Below are 26,929 nucleotides of genomic sequence, written 5' to 3'. Positions count from 1 at the left end.
GGTGTCTTGCCAGCAGCAGTGCTGTCACAAGTGATAACTTACATTTGCAGTGGTCCTGCTGGTTGTGTGGGTGGCTTGGGCTGCTCCATGTCTTGCTGTGGCTGGCATGTGGGGGATGGTAGTAGTTGCCGCTTTGGTCCCAGTGATGATGGTTGCTTTTCTGCACTTTTACTGCAAGCAGCAAGGAGAAAAACACACCGACAGAATGAATGAAGCAGCGGCGCGTCTCCGTTTTCCACATTTTTAAAAATTCTGCCCATGAAATCACACTTTCATTCCCATGTCTAAATTTATACCATACCACACAGAGCCTGGAAGGATCATTCAGAGCAGAGTAATTGATATTTAATGTGTTCGTCATGGCACGCTAGATTAAATCCTGTGGTTTAATGTATTTTGTTGAGCATCTGAAAATCAGTTCGAAACACACCGCTCTATGAGAAGCAATCTACAATCTAAAATGAAATCCTTACTCTTAGTAGCAAGCTTCCAAAGGGATGATTTCAAGTTGAATATCATTCTTCTACATTCATTTTCAAAAAAGTCCAAAGGTGCAAAAAGAGAAATCGGACTACTGCTGGACATGGCAAGGAAGTGACGCTAGCTGTGGAAGCATGTGGCTTGACCTTGATTGAGTGCAGCTGAAAGCTTGATTGGTGTAAATGTAGAGTGCCTGTCTCTGCATCTGATTGTCAGTCTATATGGTCTGCTGTAATTCTTTTCTCTTTTTTTGGGTGTTTCTGTTAAGAAATTAAGCTTGTTGTTTACGCTGAAAGTCATCTTATCCCTGATGCCAGAGCCTATGTAACACCGAGTAGTCAATCAAGCTGTGTTCATGAGGCATTCAAAGGGAAGCAGATGACCTGCTGTGTGACACACACCTCAATAATTAACTTTATTTAAACAGATTAACTCAGCTAAATGTGTCAAAAAAATGCTACACGTGACAGTAATCTTTGCTGCTTCGTCTGGAGGCGTCTAATCTCTGACGACTTGCTCTCATAGATGAGGATTTGCTAGAAACATGGATGAGTACAGTTGCGCTTCAGATGTTGCCATACTCTGAGAATTTGGTTGAACAATACATGAAGGAAAACCTCTGGCCCTTTTCAGGAAACTACTTTCTATCTGACTCAATCAAAAGAGCTGAAAAGCTCTGGCTCGGCTGGCTTATATTAAGCTCACCTAGGGGAATCTCTCCAAGAGATGGTGCTTTCATTCCACACTGGTGGAAAGAAACATTAACGCCTAATTTCTTAGTGGCCGTATCAGTCTTCTTAAATCCCCAGAGCAGATTAGACAAATTGCATCTTATAATCACGTCTTATCCTGGAGGGGGAAGAAGCTGTGAAAAAGCTGCGTGCTATCGTAACACCACAACGCCTCCTTCAAAACCAGATAAATGAGTGAACTGAAATTTAATAAGATGTGCCCGTAAATTTATAGGGAAGCGATAGCCTGCTGTGATTTGAGTTGAGATGCTGTATTGATTACAGTTCAAGGATTTCAGCCTTGACAGTATTCATCCATGTCACATGTATTTGCGCCGTAGTGATAAACATTAGTGGTGGCAAGATAAGCTACATTTACTCTGCACTTTATTACGATATGGAATACATACATAATCTCATATGTAGAATAAAGCAGAATATATAATCATTTTCATCAATTCAATCATTTCAGTGAGACATAGGTATCTTTAAAGTAAAATATCCAAATTCTTTCCTCTGTTTAGACGATTAAATATTTTCAAAACATATTAGAAGAAACCAAAAAATATATATATAAGAAAAGCACTGCAGACCAGACCAAGCAAAAGAAGAGAAAGAAGTGAAATAACTGTGGCTCATTTCCCTTTTGTTGCTTTGTGATTCTTCCAATGGCTACATGTTAAGGAGTCCCTGCAGCTGCTGACCCAGAAATAAGCCTGCAGAACGTGGCAACATGATCTCTGACAGAGAAAGGGTGTGTGTGTGTGTGTGTATATTTGTGTGAGGCTTGTTGGTATGCAAAGAGGCAGAGTGTGTACCCAAAGCCAGAGGGATTGTGGCCGTATGCACACACAAACACACGGACTAATTCAGAGTGGATGGAGGAAGTAAGCAGGGAAGCAGTGAGGCTCTTTAGAGCTGTCGGGAATACGCAGAATACAAATGGTGAGGACTGCATCCTGGATCCACTGGATTTCCACACAGTGCTGTGGTGATTAAGGGACAGGTCGCTTATTTGAGATTTCTCTGTGTGAATCATTTGCACTGATGTGCACTGAACATTTTTATTGCATTGCACTGATGCACTACTCATCCACATCCACTAAGTCTTACGGAGAATGGCCTGCTTTTTAAGCCAGGCCTCGGTGGCTGTTTGAGTAGTTTTGGCATTGGTCTGGCTCCTTTTTTGTTGTTGCTTACCTTAGACTCTTATGTTTAAAAAGCCCAGCTTTACAGCAGAAATACAGCAAAAATTTACAACCTGGTATATAACACATTTATCTAGTTTTATCTTTAGCTCACTTCCAAAGAGTCAAGGTAAAAACAAAAAATTAAAAAACAACTTTATCAATGGCCAAAATGCCAAACTCAAGGCTTCAAACTGTATTTAGAAACATCACAGTTGCTACATGTCCACTTTTTACCACAGATTTTTTTACCAGCCGCTAAGATTATTTTCGATCTTTTGCCAAACAAGTTCTTGCCTCTTCTTTATCAGTTGCCTGTCTTCCTGGTACTTAATAGTTGTGTCTGCCGGCCTAGAAAGTTTCATTTTCATACATTACCTTAAAGCTGACCTTTATCTCCCTGTCTGGGTTTCATTGACTGGGCTCTAATCAAAGTCATTAGAAGTCTAAGAGCAAACCATGCCTGACTTTAGCCACAGTAATCATGTGATAAATTCTTTTGATCACAGAAACTTAAAGTGTGCCAGCTGGAAATTTCTTTAAAAGCTTATTCTGATTTTATTGTTTTAGATGTCGAGATTCAATATTTTCCTCTTTGTAAAATTCAATATCTTCTAAGTTTTTGGCCTTGTTTGATATAGATCTAAGCAACTAATGCACTTATACGTTAAAAAGAAACACTGTCCATCACCTGTTGCAGTCCTGACATAGAAAACCTGTCTCCTGTTTTAATCTGAGACAGCTTCCTCTGTCACTACTGTCCTCTTTTCCTCCATAACCTTTAAGAGCCTTCCTCTGCTTTTTTCGTGCCACCTGCAGGATGTACCTGTGTCATACGGCCTGATGGGAAGTCTGCTCTGGCTTGCTGGAAGAATCTCCAGTTTGACAATGTCAGAAGTGCTGGCGAGTAGCTGTGCTGCTTCCATCAGAGAGCAGTGCTCTGTGCTGGTCCCGTCTATGGACAGGAGGATGTCACTTACATGCAGCGCTCCACACCTGAAAGAAGTGAGACAGAGGCGGATGGTGTGAGGAAGTTTTCTATCAGGAAGCTGTCTGTTCAGTACTATTATTTGTTTAAAAAGTGAGTTTCACCTTTCCACCACACTGGCTGCTTTTATCTTGTCGATAATAATAACTTGTTTGTTCCTGTAGACTGCCGTGGCGAGGCTGATCCCCAGGCTGGCAGAGGGGCCTTTCACTATCTCCACCAGCAGAGGGCCTGAGGCTTGCTGCACTGCCTCTGAAACCATTCATATAGACAGATATGAGAAATATCAACCAAGTTAATGAATGCATCTAAAGAACCTGACTCAGTAATGGATGAACTCACTGTGCTTAGTTTTTTAGTCTTACAGATGTTAGTCGCTGTGGCATACTTGTTCATTTTATAAATACACACATTATTTTCTTTGTTGTTGTCATTCAGTCACTAGGATTTTGGCTGTCCTTTAAAAAGCAGAGGTTTATAAACGGGATAAAAGCTGGAAATAATATATTTTTTCCCTCAGTTTTTATAATCATATTAATAAGGTCACCAGGACTCTGAGAAATTGGTGGATGCATCCATATCAAGCAGGTTAGACTACCGCAGTGCTGTATTTGCCAGATTATCCAAATCATCAGTGTGGCAACTTCTGCTTGTCCAAAATGCAGCATTTGAACATATAACTCCAGTATTGAAGTCACTTCCTCGGATGCCAGTTTAACACAGTCTTCCCTTTAAAGTCCTTCTGTTAGTTCATAAAAGCTCCCAATGCTTTGGCCTTTTACTACCTCTCTGACTTGCTCAGTGTAAATAACCCAACTAGAGCTCTCAGGTCATCAGGTGCAGATCTCTTAACTGTTCCCAGAATTAGATCTAAGTGTGCTGAGGGTGCTTTCAGTCGCTGTGGTCCAGTTCCTGGAACATGTTGCCCACTGACCTGAGGTCAATTACAACTGTGTCTACATCCAAAAACAGACTCAAAATCTTTGTGTTGTCACAGGCTTACAGTTAATAACCATGTGTCTGTTTGTGCGTTTTGTTCTGTTTTTCCTTGTAAAGTTTAATTGTGTTCTTTTTACCTTAAGACATTGTAGAGATCCATATATTTTTTAATGTTTTTACCTTATATGGGAAGCACACTGAGGTCACTTGTAATAATGTTAATAAAATTTACATTGACATTATTGTTAGTTAACAAAGCATTTAGACATTAATATTGTTTGGCAAGTTCTATTCCACATGTCTTGATGATAACCACACAGAGAAGTTAAATATCTTGAGTGACATTTTCTTTGCAGGACAAATGTTGTGACACTTATTGCTCATAATTAAAGTTAAGCAATGTTTCAAATAAGGAACTTTAATGAATTTTAAAAAGCACAACCAGTGTATTCTAGATCTTAGTGTTTTATTCGTTTCCTAAATGTATTTTTCTTGTAATTGTGAATCCTGTGGCTGGTCGAATCTGGAGCCAGCAGGTCTGAATCCTTAGATTCCACACACAGGATATGTGTGAATATGTGTCAGCTGTCCTTGGTGACCTGCCCTGTTTTGCATAGAGCAGTTCAGAGTGTGCAATCTTGAGAATTAGTCACTATGATCACATTGAGGTTATAATTAGGTTTGTAGTCATGCAGTGTGTTACTGAACTTAGAGATATAGCTTTCTACTTTTTACCCAACAAAGAGGATGTTTGGTAGAATATCAGTTGTGCTGGATTCTTTTTGTGTCCTCAGGCTGACTTATGTTTGGTGTTTTTTTGTTGTTTGTTTTCCTTTTTAACTCCATTATTGTTTTAAACTGAGCTTAACAAAATAAAACTGCAATTCCAAACTTCTAAAAATAATGGTGGTATGTACCATTTATTGCATTATAGTCCAACCATAACTCACTTAAAGACACAATATCATGAGGGAACACACTAAAGTCAGCGTATGAACACGACCACAGGCTGTACGCAGGCTTTGAACAAGCTCCATTTTTGCAAGTCTGAGAAAAATAATCCTGGTGTAATAAAGGTGACTCAACTAAAACCCATTACTAACTGTGGCATGTGACCAAGAGTGAAAGACGTGCATTGTGGGAAATGTAGAATCCAGGATTTTTTGTCAGGATATCCTGATATCTGCTGCTTCAACTTATTTATGTAAGCTGTCATTATGAACACTCCAACTCAATAGAAACACTAAATCACAGAAGTGCTTATTAACCTTGTTTAAAACACACAAAAGACAAAAAGTAATAACTAATAATGATTATTTTATGGGGGAAACATTGTGCTATAACAGCTTTTAGTGTGTGCTTTGATATCAGCATTTGATATCATTTGGGCAGGTGAACAGATTATTAAGGGTACTGGGGTTGTTGGATAGCAGAGGGACATAACTGGGACAGACTGATACTATCAGTACAATCAATATAATCAATACACTGCTTTGAAAACTTCCCATCTTTTCTCCTTAAATAGCATCACCAAGGATTAGGGGACATGCAATATAATATCTCCCTTTTGCTCCAACTTTTATTTAGAAAGAAAATGGTACAAAAAAGCAACATGTTTTAAATTTTTTTTTTTTTAGCAGTCATTGTTCGGGAACAGACAAACACATTTTCATGAAACAATCGTGTCCCCTTTCCCAGTGTGCTCTCGGGCCGTCTCCAACACAGTCACTCAGATCCACACAGCCAAACGGCCACATGATTTACCCTCAGAGCAATGCTGCCCTATATGCCTCCACATATTCCCTGTGTGTATGTGTGTCTGTTTGTGTGTGTGTTTGTGTGTGCTCACCCATGACAGAGACGTCATACTCAATCAGGAACAGAGCTTCCTGGCCGCTCTGCATTAACATGGTCAAAGCGTCAGCGTGCCTCTCCCGGCTCAGAGGCATCCCATCTATGCTCAATACTCGGTCTCCAGCCTTAATAGTGCCCTCTCTGGAGAAGCACAGATGGATAAACAAAGAACAAAAAACAAAACATAAACAACCAGCATAAGATGCTTTTACAAGCAATCGTGCACCAGTCACAGTAGATGATTAAGCAGTTCCACATGAATGTTTCCTCCCAGGTGAGATGAAGGATAAATGAGATAAACAACCGTTAAGTCTTTGACGGTGAATTATGTTCACTCCAGTGTTTAGTGCTCGCAGTTTTCATGTGGGAAAAAAGTGCAATGTTACATTAGCCTCAGGATGAGCGCTGGCCTTTCTGCTTTGAAGATAACATACTCTGTATGTGTCAAAGCCACAGTTTCACAGAGTGGCTTGAATATATGGTAATGAGGAAGAAACAAAAAAGTCTGCCGCACACATACAAAATCGTTTCAACATTATTTTAGGTGCATTATTCTAAGGCCTAAAAATCAAATTCCACCTGAACAGCAAATGTTTTAATAGTAAATTATTAAAACACATCTATTAGGAAAGACACATACACAGTACAGATATATGCATTCATGCATTCGTAGAGTAATGTGAAAAGCTCACTCATGCATTCTCAAGACATAAAATGCAGGCAAGAAACATGAATGGCTACACTTGTAATGCATATAGCCTAAAGATATAAACACTGTTTCCAGTAGACATCTATCTTTGTCCATATCTGTGTCCTTATCCTTACCTATCAGCCGGACCTCCAGGCCTGACGCTGGTCACCACCAGAGGACGAGATCTGCGCCAGTCTTCATGGAAGCCTCCTGACCCAAATCAGAAAGGAAGAAAAGAAAATCAGAGCACACAGATCAATGGAAAACTATATGTATTAAAGGACTGGAAAAACAGAGAAAAACATTCTAGGCACCCACCTCTCATGACAAAACCAAAACTGTTGCCCTCCTTGTGTAAACACACCTCGATGCTTTTGGTTATGACTCCTGAGGGGTTCTGGACTAAGAGTAAAGCAGAATTGACAAAATGATTAAATAAATACTAGCAGTACAAAAGGTTTGTCAAAAGTTTGATTCCAGTATAACCTGAAATGTTGAATTTAGAAAGTTGATTACTTGGTAATAGGTGAATAACTTTATGTGTTTGACCTTCTGGTTTGCAAACAGAGCACTGCCTGAGGACCAGGTCAGCTTCCCGTAGAAACATAGTAAGCATTGATTTGATGATTTTCATCCTGAAAGTTCAAACCGAGCCTGATTTGGCAGATAGGTTTTAGGTTACGGCTGTTCTTTTAATATAGCAGAAATATTCATTAAGAGCAGCTGTGCTTCACGCGTGCATCAGCATTAAACATCTGTTCAGAAATACTTTTTCTCAGTAAGCGCTGATTTGGTGGGTTGCTTTTAAAAAGATGTCAGGATGTCTGGATCCAAACATGTAGAAAGGCCACAGTGCAGATGAGTGTGGAAGTGAGGGCTGAGCCCTCTGGCAGTGCAGTGTCCTCACCATGACCTGCATCATTTGGATGTCCAGAGATCTTTCTCCTTTACTTTTGCCAATTATCATTCATTTCCTTCCTTTCAGGAATTTAAAAACTTGTCAAACTAGCCTTTGAATTTAAACCTTCTTCATGTTTTTGTGTGTTGACCTAAATACTCTGTTTTACTCATAATAAGCAGGATAAAGAATGCTTTTGAAAGGCAACTACATTTTTCTCCTGTTCTTGCATTTTAGATTTTTGGCTGCAGACCAAATATTTGAAAATAAAAATAATTTGCATTAATGATAAGCATTTTCATACTGTCATCTCACACAACTCTTTCCATCTGCTAAAACTGTGAATCAGACACACCACCTACCAAATGGAGGCAGTTCATACTCCACTTCCAGCACAACTCGCTCCCCAATGTTCTTCAGCAGGCTGATAATCTCATCATGACGAAGCTTTGACAGATTGATGCCATTCACTGACTTGATGTAGTCTCCTACATTCAGCTGGTCACTCCTGTGGAAAGTCATAGACAAGACATACGATTAGGATCGGCATTCAGTTACTAAGTGGACAAAGCAGGCAGCTGTTCTGAGTCAATCCACGTTTGTTACCAAAGTTTAAATATTTGCACCACTAATGTGCAATATCAGCTTTTGGCTGCATTACTGTGTTACTTAATACGTGAGGTGAAAGGTACAAATATGTTTAATGTAAGAGAAAGCTGTGAAAGCTTCAAAATGAGAATTATCAGAATATTGGGGGGAGCTCATTGCTTTGGATTTATAACTCACTACAGCCCTCACCCTGAGCGATTTGTAATCAGCGAGGTGAAATAAGGTTCTTGGGGCGATTGTGGCTCAAGAGTTGGGAGTTCGCCTTGTAACTGGAAGGTTGCCGGTTCGAGCCCCGGCTCGGACAGTCTCGGTCGTTGTGTCCTTGGGCAAGACACTTCACCCGTTGCCTACTGGTGGTGGTCAGAGGGCCCGGTGGCGCCAGTGTCCGGCAGCCTCGCCTCTGTCAGTGCGCCCCAGGGCGGCTGTGGCTACAATGTAGCTTGCCATCACCAGTGTGTGAATGTGTGTGTGAATGGGTGGATGACTGGATATGTAAAGCGCTTTGGGGTCCTTAGGGACTAGTAAAGCGCTATATAAATACAGGCCATTTACCATTCTGAGTGGCTTTCAGTGCATCATCCCTTTGTGAAAAACAAACAAATAAAAGTGAGAAATAAACTTCACAGAAATAATCATAGTTGGTTTTCTGTTTTTGTTGAAACGGTTATGATAATTGGATCCGACGTGCATCAGCAGTAAGCCGACTAACATAGTGAGCCACCTGTGCAAAAAGGAGAGTGGATGCTGGAGCAGGTTGGCTGAAAGCCTCACGTCTTCACACACTGACAGAGATGATTGTACATGGTGTCTGACATGTGACATTCTGAGTCAACACGAGGCTCATCAGAGAGCTAATTAATTAAATAGATGTTCTGCCCTGCTTGCCCTTCTCACCTTTAGGCTACTGACAATCAGCACTGACAGCAGTAAGAGAGATGTCTCAACCGGCAGAGCTGAACGGCCTGTCGCCTGGTCCAGTCTCGTCACACTATGTCTTTGCCTGTCGCTCTCCTGTCTGCCTGTGTGTCTCTCCACCAAGTAAATTAACTAGCACTTCCACACAAGCATGAACTCGGCTGATGGAAAACAAGCTGCTCGGAAGAATTAGCACTGTGTCTGCGTTTAAAACCTCCTTGGATTTGACGAGTGATGGCATATTTGGCCAAGACATTTTCAGAGGGGCTGTGTCATACTCACAAATCTGTGTGTGTGTGTGTTTCACTGTGGTCACATGCTGCTTAATCATCATGAAATGTGAGTTTTCCAATGAATTTTCTTATCACATGGCTGATGTTGGGGAAAATTAGCTTTATCTTAATTAAACAATCTTTGAGCACAAAAAGCACGCTCACAAAACATTTATATTGAGTTATCACCACAGTACAGCAAATCAAGCATGAACTGATCAGAAATAGAGATAAAATTTAAATCTGCTCTTGGACATAGCTCCATTGATCCTGTTGGGGTGTCACTCTGGGTCAAGCTGATCTAACACATTGCCTACAGCCCTGCAGTTAGTGAGACGGTGCAGCTTTGCAACATGCGCACGTTGTCAGGGGGCAGAATAATAAGTCCGGGCAGCTTGGTGTGGTTGCCAGGTTTTAAATGCATCACGGAGCAGAGATCTCACCTGGCAGCTAGCCCACCTGGCCGTAGGTTTGACACTCTGGGCTTGCCATCCTTATCAGACCCTCCGGAGATGGTGAGGCCAAGGCTGCTGCCTTCCCTTTTCATCAGATCCACGGTGGTCACTCCTCGATACTCTTCTGCTGACAGATACAGACGCAGGCACAGATCTGCAGTCAGCATTAGCTTCTGCTTGACAGAATCACCCTGTCTGAGGGGCAACGAAAGACTCTTTCCCTGAATCTTTCACAGAAATGCTCTCTGACATAAGACCTCCTACTTTATTTTCTCAGCCTCCTGTCTTCTCCTTGTTCCTTCAGATCTCTCTGTCTCAGTTAATCTTTGTGAAGAGTTCAGAAGGAGGATGTGGAGAATAAAACTGGTTTTATTCAAACGACTCTACATAAGGATTGAGAAAAGAAATGCATCGAATTCATAATAAAGAACAAGCTGGAAATTATCTGGCCTGTCAACAATTGATGGATATGTGCTTATGTGTCAACGGAGAACTCATTCTGTCTTGCGCTCCACATTGTGCTGTGCTTTTAAATCAGTCTGCAATGTGTGGTTTTACTACCAATGACAGGTTTGCAACACAAGCAAATATTTTACCTTATCCAAGCATTCAAAACAGTGCAACTTCAAGCAAACCGCAGGACGTAAACGGCTCTACAGACAAGCGTCTCAATCAAACATGGAGGGATGCTTCCTCTTCTTGGGGACTCAGGTGAATTGAGCATAGTAGCATGAATCAGACAACAAACAAAGTAAATGATGTAACATCAGGTTTGAGTGTATTGTACCTGAAAGGCTGCGCCTCCGAGACGAATGTGATTGGTCAGTTGCCCCGGACTCTTTGCTTCCCTTTGAGTATGGTCCTTCATCTGAAGAGACAGTGTGGTGATAGGATATGTAGGGAAATGCTGCAGCAGAAGACTAAATGAAAACGACTGCCCCAATGCACATCGTGACAGCAGCCCACAGTAAGGGGTTTGAACTTCACCCTCTGTCATTGAGGAGCTTTTGCAGGGAAACACTACAGCCAAAAATACTTCTGTCAGGACTATCTGAGCTAGAATGGTCACCTCAAACTCAGGACCTTGAAAGGTCACACCACTTTGTTTCCCTAACAATCATATTAAAGGGTCAAGGAATTAAAATAGCTAGCCCCTGTCTCCAGCAAGGACCTTTAAAGACCTTTAATTTAACACAAGGATACATTTGCAACAAGCAGCTACTACAGCATGGGAGCCTTCCTGAAAGAACAGCATGCAGTTAATGGTCTGTTCATGCATAGAGAGGAAATCATCATTTCATGTCATTTATAGCAGCTGTCAGATAAAGCTAGGGAATGTGCTCTGCAGAGCAAGGTAGTTTTTATTCTTAACCCACAGTGGGACTCAGCACTGGACCGTCCTCAGATTAGTGGAGCAACTGCCCAGCCATCTGAACCTGAAAGCAGCCATGCATCCATGTCAGCAGTCGTAGTGATGAGGAAACTGACTTGGCATTTCGCTAATCCTGTTCATTGCGGATTAGCTTTTTCAGCTGTCCAGCACAGCGATTGAACATCACATTACAAACTTGAAAAATAGCTGTGCCAGGTCCACACTTGGATGAGATGAGTGGAGGAGAGCATGTTGCTGCTTTTCATATGACGTGCATCAAACTGAAGTACTCACAAGCAAGAGTCTGGAATGATGACTGCGTTAGTACTGCAGAGTGGAGACACTGGTAAGAATCAGTCCTAACACATTAACTGCACAAGCTTTTCAAACCGCTGGACGGTGAAGTTAAGTATTTTTGATTGGTACATAGTTTTGGCAACGCGCAGCCCCAGAACTCTTGAAGGGAACTGAGGTGCCATACATGTTTTTAGATTTAGGGTGATTTACACTGTGTGAGTGTCACAATAATTACAATATTCATCTGAACAAACATCCATAAATCTGTCTACACATCGTTGAGAAGGGAAACCGTGGTACTCTGCTGGGGAATCATCATAAATGTACATTTTCCTCAGTATTAAATGTAATGAAGCCGTGGTTTTCGCGAAATCCATAAACACACTGCAAACGACACCTGCTGCTAAAAGCTCATGATGCATGCTTTTTAATGGTGCCAGATGTAAACAGTCACAAGAAAAGCAGATTTCAAGTTGTAGCCAACTTCAGGGCTCACTGAAACGTGACAATGTACAAAATGCAAGTGAGACAGAGGATAATAATAGACAAAAAAGAAATCAAGTTGAACTACATATATGTACTGTATGTCCATATATGAGAATGCCTATGAGAATCAAATATTCATGTATGATCTCCTCTCATTTGCTCTAGGTCAGAAATGAAAGAAGTAAGTAAGCTTTCAGGCTTCAGATTATATCAGTTTGACAATGATCTACTGACAATATATTGGTTTGACATGAAGAATGTCATTTCATTTAGTCTGACATGTCTTTTTTGTTATCTGCACTGATTTGCAAAGACTGAAGTGCTTGAAGGGCATCAAACCCACCGCTTTATCTCTGTCCACACCGAGTCACCACATCTGTCCAACTGAAGCTGAAGCCTTCGGACAGCTGAGAGGCATAGATCCTTTGTCATACCTTTACTGACCTGAAACCTTCAGGCAGCCGCGGGATACGAGAAGAAAATCCAGCCTTCGCGTGGACACATCCGCATGAGTCAAAGCTTAACTAGACAAATCTCCGTCTTGCACGTTATGGCGATTTGGAGAATATGCACAAGCATAACATTGTCATTAATTTACCTCACGTCCCTGCACAAGTCCTGTGTCCAGTAGCTTTGAGGCACAAAGCACACAAAGTGAGTGACACATCGCAAACATGTCAGGCAAGGCAAAAGCCTCGTAACCACACGGACTCCTGGGGGCCCTGACGGTCCAACAGCTGTCATTGCTGTCAAAAGGCAACACTGGCTCTGGGTTACACAGACCCAACACACCGCACGTGACTGAATGCTACTGTACCATCAAGCCATCCTCCAGGCATCCTGCTTCAGCTTTGAAAAACCAGCACCCAAATCAAGAGCCAAAATTAAGATTGGGATGGTGTTGATTACAACTATGAATCCTCTCAGTTCTGTTTCTTTAGAGGAAACTCTTTTTTTAAGGGTATGACTACTCCTCCATCTGAAAGACCTGGTGACTACAAATAAGATTCTTCCTGCATAAATATTTAGGGAGTTGATTAACTTCCGAATCAATTAAGGGCACTTTTTACTATCCTAGAATGTAGGTTAAATATGTGGGCGGTACTGACTGACAATGAAATCATATTGCTATTTTCAGAGGTGAAACTTTATTTATAAACTGGGCCCTTCCAGACCCAGTTTATGCTGCTATATCTGCCCTAATTACACATGACAGGATGATATGCAGAGCTGGTGGCTGAGTCCACTGACATTTAAATCTCTCGCAATCTATTACTGCTGCATTGCACGCACTGTAATGATTCCACCATCAAATTCATTTGCATTAAAGCTGAACAGATTTAAGACCGCAGGGACGTAGGCACCTCTCAGAAGTGACTGTCTTAAATCTTCTATGGCCACACAAAATCTGTACCCTTTGACTATGAATGTCAGAATATGTTCCTCTTACCAATGCTGTTCTTGGTGTCTCTCCTCAGACCACAGAGCATGGCTGGAGTTAAATCAGCGGAGCCACCCTCTGGAAGTAACCTTGCTGATCTTTAGTAGTGGGCAGAGAGCTGTGGTGAAAGTAGGCGACCCAAGAGACCAGATCTCAGCTGCTTAGAAAAAACATCTTTCTTCCTTCATTCCTGTGCATCAACTCCAGCATGTCCTTAAATTTTGACACTATCCAGGAAGGTCTGGAGCTCCAAAGGGCAAATTTTGATCCTCACTACCTTCCTAAATGATTATTCTCAATGCTCACATACATCTAAAACTACTATCTGCCAAGCTGTGCTCCTTCTATAAAATCCAAAGCATGGAGAGAAATGGTTCGTGTCCTTTTCTTGCCATTTCGCTGTTGTCCCGTTTTTTTGCGCTATTCTTACTAATCGCTCGTCTTTTTTCCAGAGGATTTATCATGCCCTCTTCATACACTCACATGAGCTCACACACAGCCCTCTCATACAGAGCTACAGCGTTTGCTCTCCCCTCTCTCTGTCTCCCTCTCTGCCAGAGGGGTTCAGTGAAGCAGGCACACACGATAGTCACTCCCTCCCCTTTGCCAACCCCCACACACACATAGACAGACTCTTTATCCACTTCCCACCAAGTCAAACACATTCTCAGCACACACATAGAGTACACACGTTCAGATTAGACACGACAAAACTGCGCACACCCCACACACTCAACTCTCGGAACAATTAACACCACCTGCACATTCATTGTCAGACAGTGTCACGTTTTTCTCACATGGAGACAAAACCGTTTTACAGAGCTTGTGTCTACACAGTGCTCTTATCTTCTCTCTTTTTCTCTCATGCACGCACACGTGCACACGCAGCATATTGGAGGAAGCATATGTTAAATTCCTGTGAAGAACAGCTGCCTGTACATCTTGCAGTTGTTGCTGCTTCTAAATATTATGCAGTCGTCAAGCACAGTCGACATTCAAACTGCAATCGTGATAATAAGTGAAATATATTCAAACGGCAGTAAAATAGGAACACGTTAAATCTGAGCAGCTTAATGAAACTGTGAAATCTGTTTCCTCTGAGGCCTGACATCTCATGTTTCACCCTCTGAGGGGTTAAAGGACCCTTTGCTAATCCTTCAGGGGCCCTCCACCCAAACACGAAGGGCCCATCACTGCACCTGTCTGGGCATTTGTCACGCACAAAAACCTCGGCGCCTGCCACTTCCTGACCTGCGCTGCAACCACTATCAAAACAAACCCCTCCTTCAGCATCACTGGCAGCTCCTGGAAACCTCATCAGCCTCTGTTTTTGGTTCAGTGCAGATCGTTTTTGTCATCACTTTAGAGGCAGATTAAAAAAAAGGGATAAAACCAAAATACATAAAATTCAGAAGCTCATAAAAAACATTAGACCCTTTGTTCCAAAGCGGCCTTTTGCCCACATGTGTAAAGTGATTACAAACAAACATTTCCATGTTTCTATCCGCTGTTGCGTGGAGCCTAATTAGTCAGCTGTTCCAGTGGACACAATACTCTTTGGTGTAGATGATTTCCTCTGAGACTTTTGTCCTTAATACCCCATTTACAGTGTGAGCGAGTGTAGTCTTTCAGAGCGAGACTAATTAATTTCCACCAGAATAAAGAGAATTGGGAGATGGAGCAGTCTGTTGGACTGATAAAAACCTCTGGGAACCGACTGGCAATGTTATAAAAATGGACTCTTTTACATTTGCTCTAGACGATAAATCAACATAATTGCTGTAGCATTACTGACAAGGTATTGATTAGTATAAGAGTGCCCTTTTTTTTTTTTTGTTGTGACCTTGGCATAAAAACAAAGATGTGTGATATTCAATATTTGAAAAAAAGAAAAGAAACTGGTGCAAAATATTTCGTGATCTCAACAGACATTGGTGTGTGACTGGTTTCGCTGTTCGATGCTGATCCATCTCCATTTACGTAGAGAAACCCTCACGAAAGTGCCTACATTTACTTCACATGACCATATTCCAGACAGGAGGCCGTGGAGCTTAACCTCAACATCGATCAAACTGACCACACTGCCATCTTATGGTTATCAGCTTCAGCTGCAAGTGAAAGTGTGAGGAGCGAAATGACTAAATCACTTGTCAGCCAGCACATATCAGTGTGAAGGAGCCAGAGGAAACGCGTGTCCCACACATCACACGCCTGCGTTCCTGTTCACCTCTAAGAATCATCATCCAAGATTTTCTTCAAGCGAATGTTCAGTTTCACAGGTCTCAAGCATGCTCACACATTTATGTTTGACAGGCCTGCAGCATAATGTACATGAATTAAAGAGTGTTGAAGGTTATATACAGAGGTAAACTTGCGTAAGTATTTTGTTGGGATTACAAGATAAATTCTGGATACTCCATAGAAGTCTTGGGTATCTTGTTAAATATTAAATGTCAGATTTTACCTTTTGTCCTTCCTCTGATGACACCCAGTCGACATCTGAGAGAAAAGGAGAACATCCTTCTCTTTCCTCCTGCAGACCGGCTGCCTTTCCTCAGGGAATCTGTCTGAGGGAAGGCGAAGAAGAGCTGTTTGGAAGTGAGGCGCCCTTTTCCAAACGTGACCCTTGCTGACATGTTCATTTTCTGAGCAGTGAAAGGGAAAAAATAGGTTCTGTCCTCTTCCTGACACTCTCACCATCTCTCAGACGTTGCAGTGTCTGCCTGCCCTGCTGTTCTCATGTTCTCCTCTCTTTCTCTCTGGAGAACATCCAGTCCTCTAAGGTGAGTCTTCCAGGACACTCCACAAACAGGTGCTGGTTTCGGAACGAGGAAAGCTTCAGATCCAAGATTCTGCTTGTTTTTTCCAACCATAATTGGTAACTTACTTCCACATCCTAACAGCCACAAGCTGACTGGCCAAATAAATGTTGTGTTTTTGCTTCTCTGGCAATGTCAGTTTTACGGGAACAGATGGCAGAGGGCTCAGGGCTGTGGGGCACAGCTTGTCTGCCAGAACGCAATGGAAACTTTCTCTGCAGGGATCCGGCTCTCAACATCATCAAGCAGTACACAATCTGAGCAGGCCAATTCAAGCAATGCCTTTTGATTACATTGTCGTTGCTCTATTGACACAACTTAAGTAATTACATGAGTGTGTCAGCCGAGGCTTTATCAGAACATATTCATCCACGTTGCCAAACTGACTCTAAGCTCCAAGTTAACTGGTCCAAAACCAGTCAGCCAATACAAGTCAGGTGGTAACTGTTGGCTTCCTTTCTATACAGAAGGCTTGAAAAATGTCCTTTATGGCTGAGAGAGCTTTTAGTCAGAGATAATGTCATCAAGCTTAATTTTGGATTAGGCAACACATATGAATCTTTACAGAAAGGCTTGTTATGAACTTGCTGTAGCAGGTTTAACAAATTATGTGTGCTTCTTTTACTTATATATAGCAACAGAAATCCCAAAAAGCCTATGAGTACACCTCACGATAAAACTAAATAGCAATACAAAATGTTTAGGGTACCATTTAAACTACACTGACATGACTTTTGTTCAAGTTCTAAATAATATCAAATTGTAAAAAAACAAACCTTATTAAACAAACCATTAGGTTCACTTTTACATCTGTATTAGAGAAGGTTTTTAAGTACTCCTTATTTGTGTTACACTGGACTTGAGTTCATCCACTGTCTGAAAAATCCATATTGGCTTCTTTCCCTTCAGCTGGAATCTCATTTGATTGGTTATCCCTCACAAACAGAAGGTTGAACAGCAAGAGTTGACCATGTAAAGGGCATCCGTTCTCATTTACATTATGCTCAGCATAAAAAAAAATGCCTGAATTAGTCTGAAAAAGTCTGCTCTTTGCGGTCATAAGATTACTTGTACATATATTCAGATCATCTAAATCTTTGGACACCTTAACACAAGAATCACCTGTCTAATCTCCCTGTGTCAAAAACATAATATTTATGATTTTTAATGGTTTACGAGTTTATAAATTCAGGATGTCTTTAAGAGGAGGTGGTCTTAAAACAAACATGGTACCACAGGTAACTGCAGTTTGGGTTATTTCACAATGTAATAAGAGTAATAAATCGGTTTCATATATTCACACGAGTCTTTTTAAAAACAGCCAATTAAGTTCAAAAGTGGAAAAAAAAAAGATCCAGAAGCCATTTTCCATTTTTAAGTCTTTATTGTGAATAACCAGTTTATTCGTTCTCCTCACTCCTGAGCCTGGCGTTGGGGTTCGTGACCTTAATTGCCAGCTGAGCTGCCCTCTCCACAATCAGCTTCCTGTTCTTGGAGGAGACATTGTGGGCAATCTCGGCACAGTGAGTCCTACAGAGGCACAGAATCACATTCGGTTAGTGAAAAGGTGTCTTCAAGGAAATATAAGCAACTGACATGTGACATTTTTGTATTTATCCCAAATAAAATAATTATAAAGAGTTTAGTCTGTCACAATTTCAATAAGCACAAATTCAATCACAACTTTATGGACATTAGCAAGATGTCAAAATGTCAAACATCAGGATTCAGTCCATGTTCTGGCAAAGACAATCCTCTGAAAGTTGTGCCACAAATTACGTGAAAACTATGCAGCTGATCTGACCCTCATCTTTACTGACCAGACTATCATCTCTGTGGACTTATGCTTACACCTGCTTCAAAAAATAAGTTATTTTTAAAAAGAAGACGTGAATGAGAAGAATCAAACTGCTCCCTTGAACCACAAACCATATGCCTAAAGTTTGTCTGTCCAATACAGCTGAGAAACTGGGGTCCACATCCTCCCGTAGCAAACAGTCTGAGCACTATTAGGGTTCTCAACACGACCTGTCCTATGGGATCAATTATATGCCTTCTGAATCAAACTAACTGCCGAAACACTGAGTAATCTCAAAAAAGATCAAGTCTCTGAAAACAAGCTAAGTGGCTTTATTATAGGTTTAAAATCTTTTTGATAACCAGAAACTGTGTACACGTACAATAAGAAGTGAAATTCCCGCTGTGTCTGACCATGGGAGAACTCCTAGCATTTCAATGTAGGTGTTTAAGTGTTACAAACTTCTTTCCTCTAAACACTGAACCCTCCGCTCTACTTTGAAACAGTGACCAAATAAACTTTGACAACAAAACATATATTAATAGGATGTTGGGAATTCAGTTATTGTGGAGGTACATTGACAGTCAACTTCCTCATACAAGATCTTTCTTTTTTTTTTAAAATGACATCTGTATTTCTGGTTATCAGACTGTTAGGTTATTATATTAGTCTCATGAACTAAAACCACCTTTAAAAAATATTATCAGGGGATGAGTGGTGTCTTTTCTGGCCATGGCCTACAGTTACAAAATTAAATATCCTAAAAAAACAAAAACAAACAAACATCCATTCGCTTCTGCAAACAAACAAACAAAAAACAACAACAACAAAAAACAAATTTGGGGCTCATATAGTGGCTCAATCCTTCCAGCGTTTGGTCTCACTTGTTGAGGTTTGAGACATGGGACAAAAGTATGCAGCTACTTCAACATACTGGAGGCAAAAATGTCATTTTAAAAGTCTTTGAGTGGCGACTGATCAGATAGGCTAAGGGTAAAGACGGGGCTTAAAAATTACAGTCCCCTGTTATTTTTCTTAGGTAGAAGGCCAAAAATTGTCAAAAGCAAAACATCTTTAGGAGGTAATACTAAACCAGCAGCAACTTTCACCAGAAAAATGCCAAGATGACTGAGAATGGAAACATCACTCACTGTTGAACCAGTCAGTGCAACTGCAAACTTTAAATATATGAAATGCTCATCGTCTTTTGCACACATATCTCAGAAAAGTCATCAGCACTATAACATGATAAGTTTTACTTATTGGGGTTTCGCTGACTCAAGCAGCACCTTGTGTTTATGGACAAATACCACCAAAATGCACAGGCTTCTGCTATATTAAACCTATTTCTTTACTGTACTGGTACATGATCTCAACATGCATATATGCACAGTCACAGTCTTAGAGGCTTTACCTGAACAAGGAAGACTCCGTAAAATCCTTCAACATACTTTAACTACACAAAAACAATTACTCTAATGTCTCCCTGTAGCTGTCTAATTTAATATAGTGTTTGCATACTTTTAATTATAATAAACTTTTGCACAGACATTGGGGAAAAAACCTATGTATGACATTATTCCAATACAAGCCATTTGGTGCACCATGTCCTCTACATCTACGGCAGCAGTAATCTACATGCATATGCATTCATAACTTACTTGTTGCTCATCAAAAGGACTTCAAGCTCCTTGACATTGTGCACCAGGAACTTCTTGAAACCAGTTGGCAGCATGAACTTGGTCTTCTTGTTGCTACCATAACCGATGTTGGGCATCAGCATCTGGCCCTTGAACCTCCTGCGGACCCTGTTGTCAATACCTCTGGGCTTGCGCCAGTTTTTCTGTAGGGATATGTGAATAAACGTGTAGGTAATATAACTCACTGACATGAGTTAGTCCCCGCAGGTAAACAGTCCAAAACTGATGGGCATCTATGACATGACACTTACCGCGATCTTGACATATCGGTCAGACTGATGGCGGATGAACTTCTTGGTTCTCTTTTTGACAATCTTGGGTTTAGTGAGGGGCCTGAGGGCTGCCATGGTGACTGAGGACAAACCACATGAAAAGACAAGTTTAGCACAAACTCAACATGCCAAGCCTCACCGTTGCTGCACTATATTCTGTCAATTACAAGCTGAAACAAAAGACAAGCATAGCCTTTATGTCTCAAAACATCTACATCTACTCCGAGAAGTGAGTCTCAAAGCAAACGTGCAGACCATCGTTAGCTAGCGTCTCCGGTAGGCTCAATGTTTAGCTAGCTAGCCAAGCCATGCTACTCTACTGTAAGGATTTCACATGAGTTTAAGGTTAAACATAAATACAATTACGTACAACTACTTTTGTTTTCTGTCACGTATTAGATTTATGAGCAGAATATATTTCTATGAGAAATTTAGTACAGCAGGCCTTTGCTGAAGACTACAACTCCATTTCACGTCGATGGCGCTGCCAGCCGGTAAGTCTCTTTAGCACCAGCACTTTGCTCAATTTAAGCACATTTCGCAAGACAAAACTATAACTCGTAGCCTGTACATATATAATAAATGTCAATGATTCGTGAACCATGTCAGGATGGGCGAATAATGCCCAAAATCTAGCGGATTGTTTCAGATTGTACCAACTCACCCGCCGATGTAAATCCAAAAGGGACTTCGGGGATGGCGGAAGGAAAGAAAAAGGACTTCCGTGAGCATTGCAAAGGATTATGGGTGCTGTAGTCTATCTAAAAAAAAACTGCAACATGCTTTTTGACTCAACCGGATTGTCTTTGTCAAAACTGTTTTAGCTACATATTTGGACTCTGGTCGTTGTTATTATTCGTAAAGTGTTTTGATACCTTCCGATGGTGCTCTGAGGCTTTTAGCTGTAAATACACCATTATTTGTAACACGCTCCCAAAACTTGGTGCGTACTTCCTGAGCGGATACTTTCTCTTTTGGGGGGAGTGTGTATGTGCTGGGGTGGGTTTTTCTGTACTTCTCTAAACTATCAATAAAACACGGCAGTTCCTATTTTGAGAAAACCAGAAATCTTTTTTTTTTTAAATCCTGTTTGACTGCTGCAACCAGAGCTGGCAGCTGTGAAAAACTGGGAACGTAACGCAGGAGTGGGGCAATAAAAGGCGAATGATCAGTCTTATGTCACATGATTGATGTCTTGTGATGAAGTGACAGTGCATGGTTCTAGATCACATCTGAAGACTTTGCACGGTGTAACTTTTCTCTCGTAGCTGCTGTGAAACGCTTTGGAATGGAGCGACAGCCTTTTCTGAGGTAATGATCGCGTTACTCTGTATTTCTTTGCTTTAAACTTTAACCCAGCTCGCATTTTATTGTATTTATTAATTTTTTTGCCCCCCCCCCCCCCCCACTCTGATTATCTTAACTTTCGTTTCCCCTTACTTGCAGTCAGCCAGGCAGAGATTATGGAATAAATAATCCCGGTTATATACCAGCAGCTGCGGGGACGCCTGGTAAGATCTTTTACCCTCCTTGTTATTTTCTTACTCATTGATACAGATTGTTGTGATAAAAGTAATAGTTATCATCTTCCGGCTGTGGGAGTGACGTCATCGCGGCGTACAGGTTAGGTGTCTGTCGCTGGAGAAGTCGTATGTAGTGTAACATAAGACTGCTGGGGGTGTAATGTCTAGCGAGATTTAAGGAAGTTTTAAGGAAGTGAGATCAACCCCTGTCTGAAGTAGTTGGTGCGGGAAAAACAACTCAGTATGGATACGAACATGGAGTTGCACAAACGTAAGTCACATAATTGCACCCTAACAGCTTTATAGGATGTTGTGAAGCAGTGACGTGTAATTTGGACAATGCCCGGAGATTTCAGAGTAGACTGAGTGATGGAGTTTATTTATTTATGTATTTATTTTCCAGCTTTCTTTTCCCGGTTTTCTTATTGGTCTGACTGTGATTCGTGAAAATGTCAATACAGGATTGAAATTTTATACAATTTCAAAGTCTGTCTGTGGCTATGAGTGAACTGGTTCTTCTGGTTTGTTTCAGCAATGTTTGCCCCACCCGTTGCTGAGTCCATTGGCCCCACCGCTCCTCCAGCCAGCATGTTTGACAACATGCCTGGATATGAAGGAACAGTCGCTGGGGGAGGTATCGTATGCCGGACATAGTTTGTTTGCGCCACTATGAATGTCCTATGCGGAGGCTCAAATGGTTCAATAAAAACACATTACAAAAAAAAAAAAAAAAAATCTGAAAATGTTACACCTTGTATGCTATGCTATATTTATACTTAAAACACAATTTTCCATGGCTGAAAGGGAAGAAGACAATGAATGCAGTACTCAAATTAATATTTACTTTACATCATGTTACAGCGTACAATCATATAACAAAATAATTATGATGATGAGGTAACATGCATCAATAATTACAGATTTTACAAATATTTACATTATTTACCTAGTTTTGCAAGGTTCCCAAATACACACTATATGCTCTACTTTGGGTATACTGAAAATATGAGGTGTTAATACAATCAAATGCATATTTTGAGATTGTAACTTCTTGGGGGTGTCGGATTTTTCTGCGGTGTTGAAAAGTTGCCCTCAGCTTTGTAAATCTTTGCAAAGTACAAGAAAATGTCAGTATAAAAGATACCAGATCAATATTTATAAATAAAACTGGACGTTGTCAGCAGGTTTTTCAGATATGATTAATCGTAGTTCCAGACTCAGAGAAAAACTCAACTGGCCAGACTTTGAGGTCTAGCGTTAGGCTTGTCTTTTTGTTGCCTTTTTTTATTGTATGAATCTAAAAACGTTTTGATTTTAAGGTGGATTTCTGCCGCCTCCCATGCCCACATTCCCAGCAGCGCAGCCTGAGCCTGCACTGGATCAACCCCAGTGGAAGTAAGACTCAAACCACTTTCTTTCACCATACTAGCTCATGATATTGCAAAACATTTTCGATGATCGGATTTTAGGAAGCAAAAAAAATCTCAGTGCCTCAGCACCCAGACAACTGAAACTTCATATTAAAAGGGTAGACAATGTGACATATCATATCACCTTCCCTTATTACTGGCAGCATTCCCTCTATATCTGAAAACACAGCCCGGGATGCCTTACTCCTGTTTGTAAAGAGTAAATGCTGCTACAGTTCTGCACCAGCAAAGGATGGAGTGATCACTAACATGGAGGCATTCAATACATATAGGGTAAGATGAAGTAGGCTGTATTTGGAAAAACCTGCCACAATGACAATCAAAAATAACTTTTTTTTTTTTTTTTAACATTACAGAGCATGAATAATCATTAACAATAACCAATACAAACATTTATGTTTTTTAGTACCGCCTGGACACTTTCACTGAATCCAGATCTACAGAGTGGAGTCACGAACCATACACAGGTACAATGCTGTTTAAATAAGTGTCCTTTTTTAATGTTAAAAAATAGAATTACTCTTAAGTCTGAAGTAACATTATGAATTTCATGTCAGACAAACAGTCCAATAGTCAAAGATGTAGATCTGCTTATCAGCATGTTACAATGAGCAAAATTCCATTAGCTTTCAGCTGTCAGCTAGCTATTTAGGATGCATTTTATTTGTACCAGGTCAGACGGTGGATGCCTATGCCCAACAACCTCCAGGGCCTTGGGATATTCCTGCTAAAACCCCCCAATTTTTTTTGGATGACAAACAATTTATTAAAGTTCCCTACACATCATCTGTGAAGGTAAGCTGTGGAAAACACGTTAAAAATAACTACTTTTACTTTTTAAAAAAATGTTTTGTTTATTTTTATCTCACGATAAACATTGCATTCACAGCCCTGCCATAATTGTTTGGGAATTGGCCGAAAACCATGCAAAGACTGTGCCGGAGCTGGTAACGTAAGTATTTTTGCACGGCCCTCAGGAGAAAAAAGGATAAATGATAAAATTCCTAAAAGCCTTTTCTTTTTCTTTTTTTCTCCTGACAGAAAGTTTGCTGGGTGTGTAATGGATCTTGTTATCGTCACGGAAATGATAGGTGCACCCACTGCAGTGGCAGAGGAAGAGAAAAGTAAGCATAAACCACAGATTTCTTATTTTTAGGGTCAAACAGGGTCATGTATTATGAATCAAATTTTTGCTTTTTTGTGAAGCAAAATGATAGTTGTTCTTTTACAGTTGCAGTTCCTGTCATGGGCAAGGATCGAGGCAGTGTGACATATGCAATGGAAAACAACAGCTCCTGGTTTACATCAAGCTCACTGTGAAATGGTGCACATTGACAAAAATTACTTAACTAGCTTAGCCAGCGCAATAGTCTCTTAATAAGATGAATCTCAGTCATATACGGTGTAAAGCTGCTATAATAGAAGACTGAATTTCCTCTTGCTTCCAGGACTAACAACTCTGATGCCTATGTTGTGGAACAGTTGAGTGGACTTCGGGTGGAAAACCTTAGCAAGGTGTCTGGCAAGGAGCTCTTCAGAGACACCCAATACATGGTATTCTGTCTATGATGATATTACTATCCATATTTGGTGTGATACCTGGTACGCTGCAAGAAAATAATTGAAAATAGATCATTATATATTTGTAACTAAAGAAGGAAAAAAAAATACCCAGAAAAATTTCTGTTGATTATAATTTTATTTTAAAGTTTGTGACAGAACAATTTGAATAAGACTGAATAAGTATGGCTTGTTTGGAAGAGATGCCAAGAGGAAGCCTCTTTTCTCTAAAAAGAGCAGCAGCACGGCTTAGGTTTGCAGAGTTGCATATGAGCAAACCACAAAACTTTTGAAACAATGTGCTTTGGGCAGATGACACTAAAGAGAGATGTTTGACTGTAATGCACAACACAGTTTTTGAGAAAACCAAACACAACATATCAGCTTAAACACTTCATACCAACTGTTAAGCACTGTGGTGGAGTGTTGATAATTTAGGCTTCTTCTACAGGAATAGGACCCGGGCACCTTGCAGTCATTGATGCGTCTGTATAGTACAGTCACATGTGAGGCAATCTGACAGCTAAAGTCAATATCCAGACCTCAACCTGACTAATATGCTGTGGCAGGACTTTAAAAGAGCTGTGCATAAACAAATGACCAAAAAAATTCAATAAACTGAAGCAACATTATAAAGCAACAAAGTGAGAGACTGATAGCAGAAAACGACTACTTCAAGTTATTGCTGCTAAGAGTTGCTCTGCAACATACTGAATCATGGGCTGTACTTAGTTTTTCCCAGGACTGCATAGAGCCATGTGAAAACATTCACATGTCTCTATGCAGTCCTGTCCTGACATTTTACATGACTGAATATTTGGAGCATCTTTAATCACATTATTATTCTCACTAATGTTGCAAGAAGAGATGATATGTTAAAACAATATCATTATTTTAGCCCATGTTGTATCTAACACCATTTACTGTACATTAGGTTGTTACAACTAGGAAAACATTGGAGACCACAATGACATCAAACGCATCCTGTGAGACCATTGTGTAGGACTAGTTGCTTATCTGCTGCTTTAACTATGCAGTTTTCATATCAACTTATCAGAGCTTATAACTGTATACCTTTGCATTTCTCGTAATGTAAAAATTAAACTCTGTTTGTTTGGGTTTTTTTTTTTTTTTTTTTAAATCTGCTGGAGCTATTTAACAATAGGTCAGTGCAGTTTAAATAGTCACATTAACTCGGTGCTTAACTTAAATTCACTGTGAACACCCTTTGTAGGTATACCCACTTTCAGGATTCCCTGACACTTCGGTGGTGAGTGCTTCTCAGCGCCTTGTCAGTGAGCACCAGGGAAAGTACATGCAGACATCACGCATTCTACAGCAGGTATTTTTTGTCAATATTATATTAAAAAACATTTGTTTATCTATTATCTAATGACTTGGTTAGTTAAAGAATAATTTAGCAGCATGCACCCTACTCATATTTTCTTTCTCTGTCTGCAGCGTCAAATCATAGAGCTGATCCCCATCACCAAGGTCACATACACCTGGAAAGGAAAATCAAACATCTACTTTGTTTATGGAAACGAATTCAAAGTTGACGCAGATGACTACCCTGCCACCTGTTGCTGCACTGTAATGTAAACACAATAGCTGGGCATATCAGAGCCTTTTACTCTTACTAATTAAACCACTAAAAAGGAGATCATATTTACATACTTATGGTTCTATTTTGGTGATTTAAAAGGGAGCTGTGTGACATATGGGCAAAGATGACATTATCAAAGTTTGATGTAATGAGGGAGTTAAAGGAGGCATTGAATGTATCATCTCACATATTAGTGGAACTGAAAAGGCTTGTCTATTTTTCGTGTTGCATGTAATGTCAAAGGTAAGGGATAGCGATTGTTATGTTTTTGTTTTACATGCAATTTTAATGTATTCACAGTGTAAACTCTAATGATATGTTATATGACTGTTTATATTAACTGAATCCTTTTGCATTTTCTTTGCAACATGATAGTAGTGATTTCCCCCCCCCCATTATCAATAAAATCAAATTTATGATACCGTGTATTTGTATTTCTTAAAGCAGAGTCATTGTTAATTTAGAAATATATATTTTTAACACAATCAATTTCAGGTTTCCGAAGTATGTTGTTGTTGTTGTTTTTTTTTAAATATGTATGATTGTGTAATATTTGTTTTGAAAAATGAAGCTCTGATTAAAAATATTTCGTAATGTTTTGCTGCG

General features: G+C 40.3%; 4 protein-coding genes across 11 annotated transcripts in view; 2 read left to right on the top strand and 2 right to left on the bottom strand.

Annotated features, from left to right (window-relative positions):
* Positions 1-16,520, bottom strand: part of LOC147305941 (glutamate receptor-interacting protein 2-like) — a 33,789-nt gene extending 17,269 nt beyond the window's left edge. For 2 of the 7 annotated variants that reach the window (XM_086276768.1, XM_086276770.1), the window contains exons 1-10: positions 16,080-16,516; positions 10,807-10,887; positions 10,008-10,146; positions 8,131-8,276; positions 7,189-7,272; positions 7,005-7,080; positions 6,175-6,320; positions 3,491-3,638; positions 3,225-3,394; positions 43-171 (exon numbers count right to left, since the gene is read on the bottom strand). In XM_086276768.1, coding sequence (XP_086132894.1) covers positions 43-171; positions 3,225-3,394; positions 3,491-3,638; positions 6,175-6,320; positions 7,005-7,080; positions 7,189-7,272; positions 8,131-8,276; positions 10,008-10,146; positions 10,807-10,887; positions 16,080-16,257 — 1,297 coding nt within the window. In that variant the 5' untranslated portion in view covers positions 16,258-16,516. Of the gene's footprint in view, positions 1-42; positions 172-3,224; positions 3,395-3,490; positions 3,639-6,174; positions 6,321-7,004; positions 7,081-7,188; positions 7,273-8,130; positions 8,277-10,007; positions 10,147-10,806; positions 10,888-13,624; positions 14,155-16,079 lie in introns of those variants that run through there. The other 5 variants (XR_015126584.1, XM_086276769.1, XM_086276772.1 and 2 more) reach the window with 5 other exon arrangements.
* A 1,278-nt stretch (positions 16,521-17,798) lies between these two features.
* rpl32 (ribosomal protein L32) lies at positions 17,799-21,016 on the bottom strand. Its single transcript, XM_086276113.1, has 4 exons — positions 20,869-21,016; positions 20,184-20,284; positions 19,894-20,075; positions 17,799-17,964 (listed from the first exon to the last, which is right to left on the bottom strand). The coding sequence occupies exons 2-4, from the start codon at positions 20,277-20,279 to the stop codon at positions 17,835-17,837; spliced, it is 408 nt and encodes a 135-aa protein (XP_086132239.1). The 5' UTR covers positions 20,280-20,284; positions 20,869-21,016; the 3' UTR covers positions 17,799-17,834.
* On the top strand, positions 20,576-26,921 carry ssuh2rs1 (ssu-2 homolog, related sequence 1). 2 transcript variants are annotated; one of them, XM_086276111.1, is made up of 14 exons: positions 20,576-20,698; positions 21,473-21,515; positions 21,651-21,715; positions 22,260-22,361; positions 23,047-23,122; positions 23,301-23,430; positions 23,564-23,624; positions 23,831-23,952; positions 24,047-24,109; positions 24,199-24,281; positions 24,389-24,481; positions 24,606-24,711; positions 25,952-26,059; positions 26,179-26,921. In XM_086276111.1, the coding sequence occupies exons 1-14, from the start codon at positions 20,683-20,685 to the stop codon at positions 26,317-26,319; spliced, it is 1,209 nt and encodes a 402-aa protein (XP_086132237.1). In that variant the 5' UTR covers positions 20,576-20,682; the 3' UTR covers positions 26,320-26,921. The 2 variants fall into 2 exon arrangements, with proteins under 2 accessions (XP_086132237.1, XP_086132238.1); XM_086276112.1 differs by lacking the exons at positions 20,576-20,698; positions 21,473-21,515; positions 21,651-21,715 and adding an exon at positions 21,789-21,998.
* LOC147305938 (DDB1- and CUL4-associated factor 1-like) overlaps positions 20,603-26,929 on the top strand; it is a 33,164-nt gene continuing 26,837 nt past the window's right edge. The window contains exon 1 of the mRNA XM_086276108.1: positions 20,603-20,698. Coding sequence (XP_086132234.1) covers positions 20,683-20,698 — 16 coding nt within the window. The 5' untranslated portion in view covers positions 20,603-20,682. The remainder of the gene's footprint in view (positions 20,699-26,929) is intronic.

Source organism: Aulonocara sp. 'chitande type north' Nkhata Bay, linkage group LG20 (genome assembly GCF_057382095.1).
Source record: "Aulonocara sp. 'chitande type north' Nkhata Bay isolate Kocher_YH1m ecotype deep benthic linkage group LG20, A_spYH_male_GT1.1, whole genome shotgun sequence".
Taxonomy (NCBI): Eukaryota; Metazoa; Chordata; class Actinopteri; order Cichliformes; family Cichlidae; genus Aulonocara; species Aulonocara sp. 'chitande type north' Nkhata Bay.
Note: the sequence above shows the minus strand (reverse complement) of the source record. Positions and strands in the feature narration are given on the sequence as shown.

What these genes read in the sequence shown, in the direction of transcription:
- rpl32 (XM_086276113.1), bottom strand. Translation starts at nt 20,279, where the DNA reads ATGGCAGCCCTCAGGCCCCTCACTAAACCCAAGATTGTCAAAAAGAGA. An exon ending in ACCGATATGTCAAGATCGCG is followed by an intron (nt 20,076 to 20,183) that starts GTAAGTGTCATG and finishes ATATCCCTACAG; the next exon opens with AAAAACTGGCGCAAGCCCAG. An exon ending in GTCCTTTTGATGAGCAACAA is followed by an intron (nt 17,965 to 19,893) that starts GTAAGTTATGAA and finishes GTGCCTCTGTAG; the next exon opens with GACTCACTGTGCCGAGATTG.
- ssuh2rs1 (XM_086276111.1), top strand. An exon ending in GAGCGACAGCCTTTTCTGAG is followed by an intron (nt 21,516 to 21,650) that starts GTAATGATCGCG and finishes CCTTACTTGCAG; the next exon opens with TCAGCCAGGCAGAGATTATG. An exon ending in CTGGATCAACCCCAGTGGAA is followed by an intron (nt 23,123 to 23,300) that starts GTAAGACTCAAA and finishes TATTACTGGCAG; the next exon opens with CATTCCCTCTATATCTGAAA.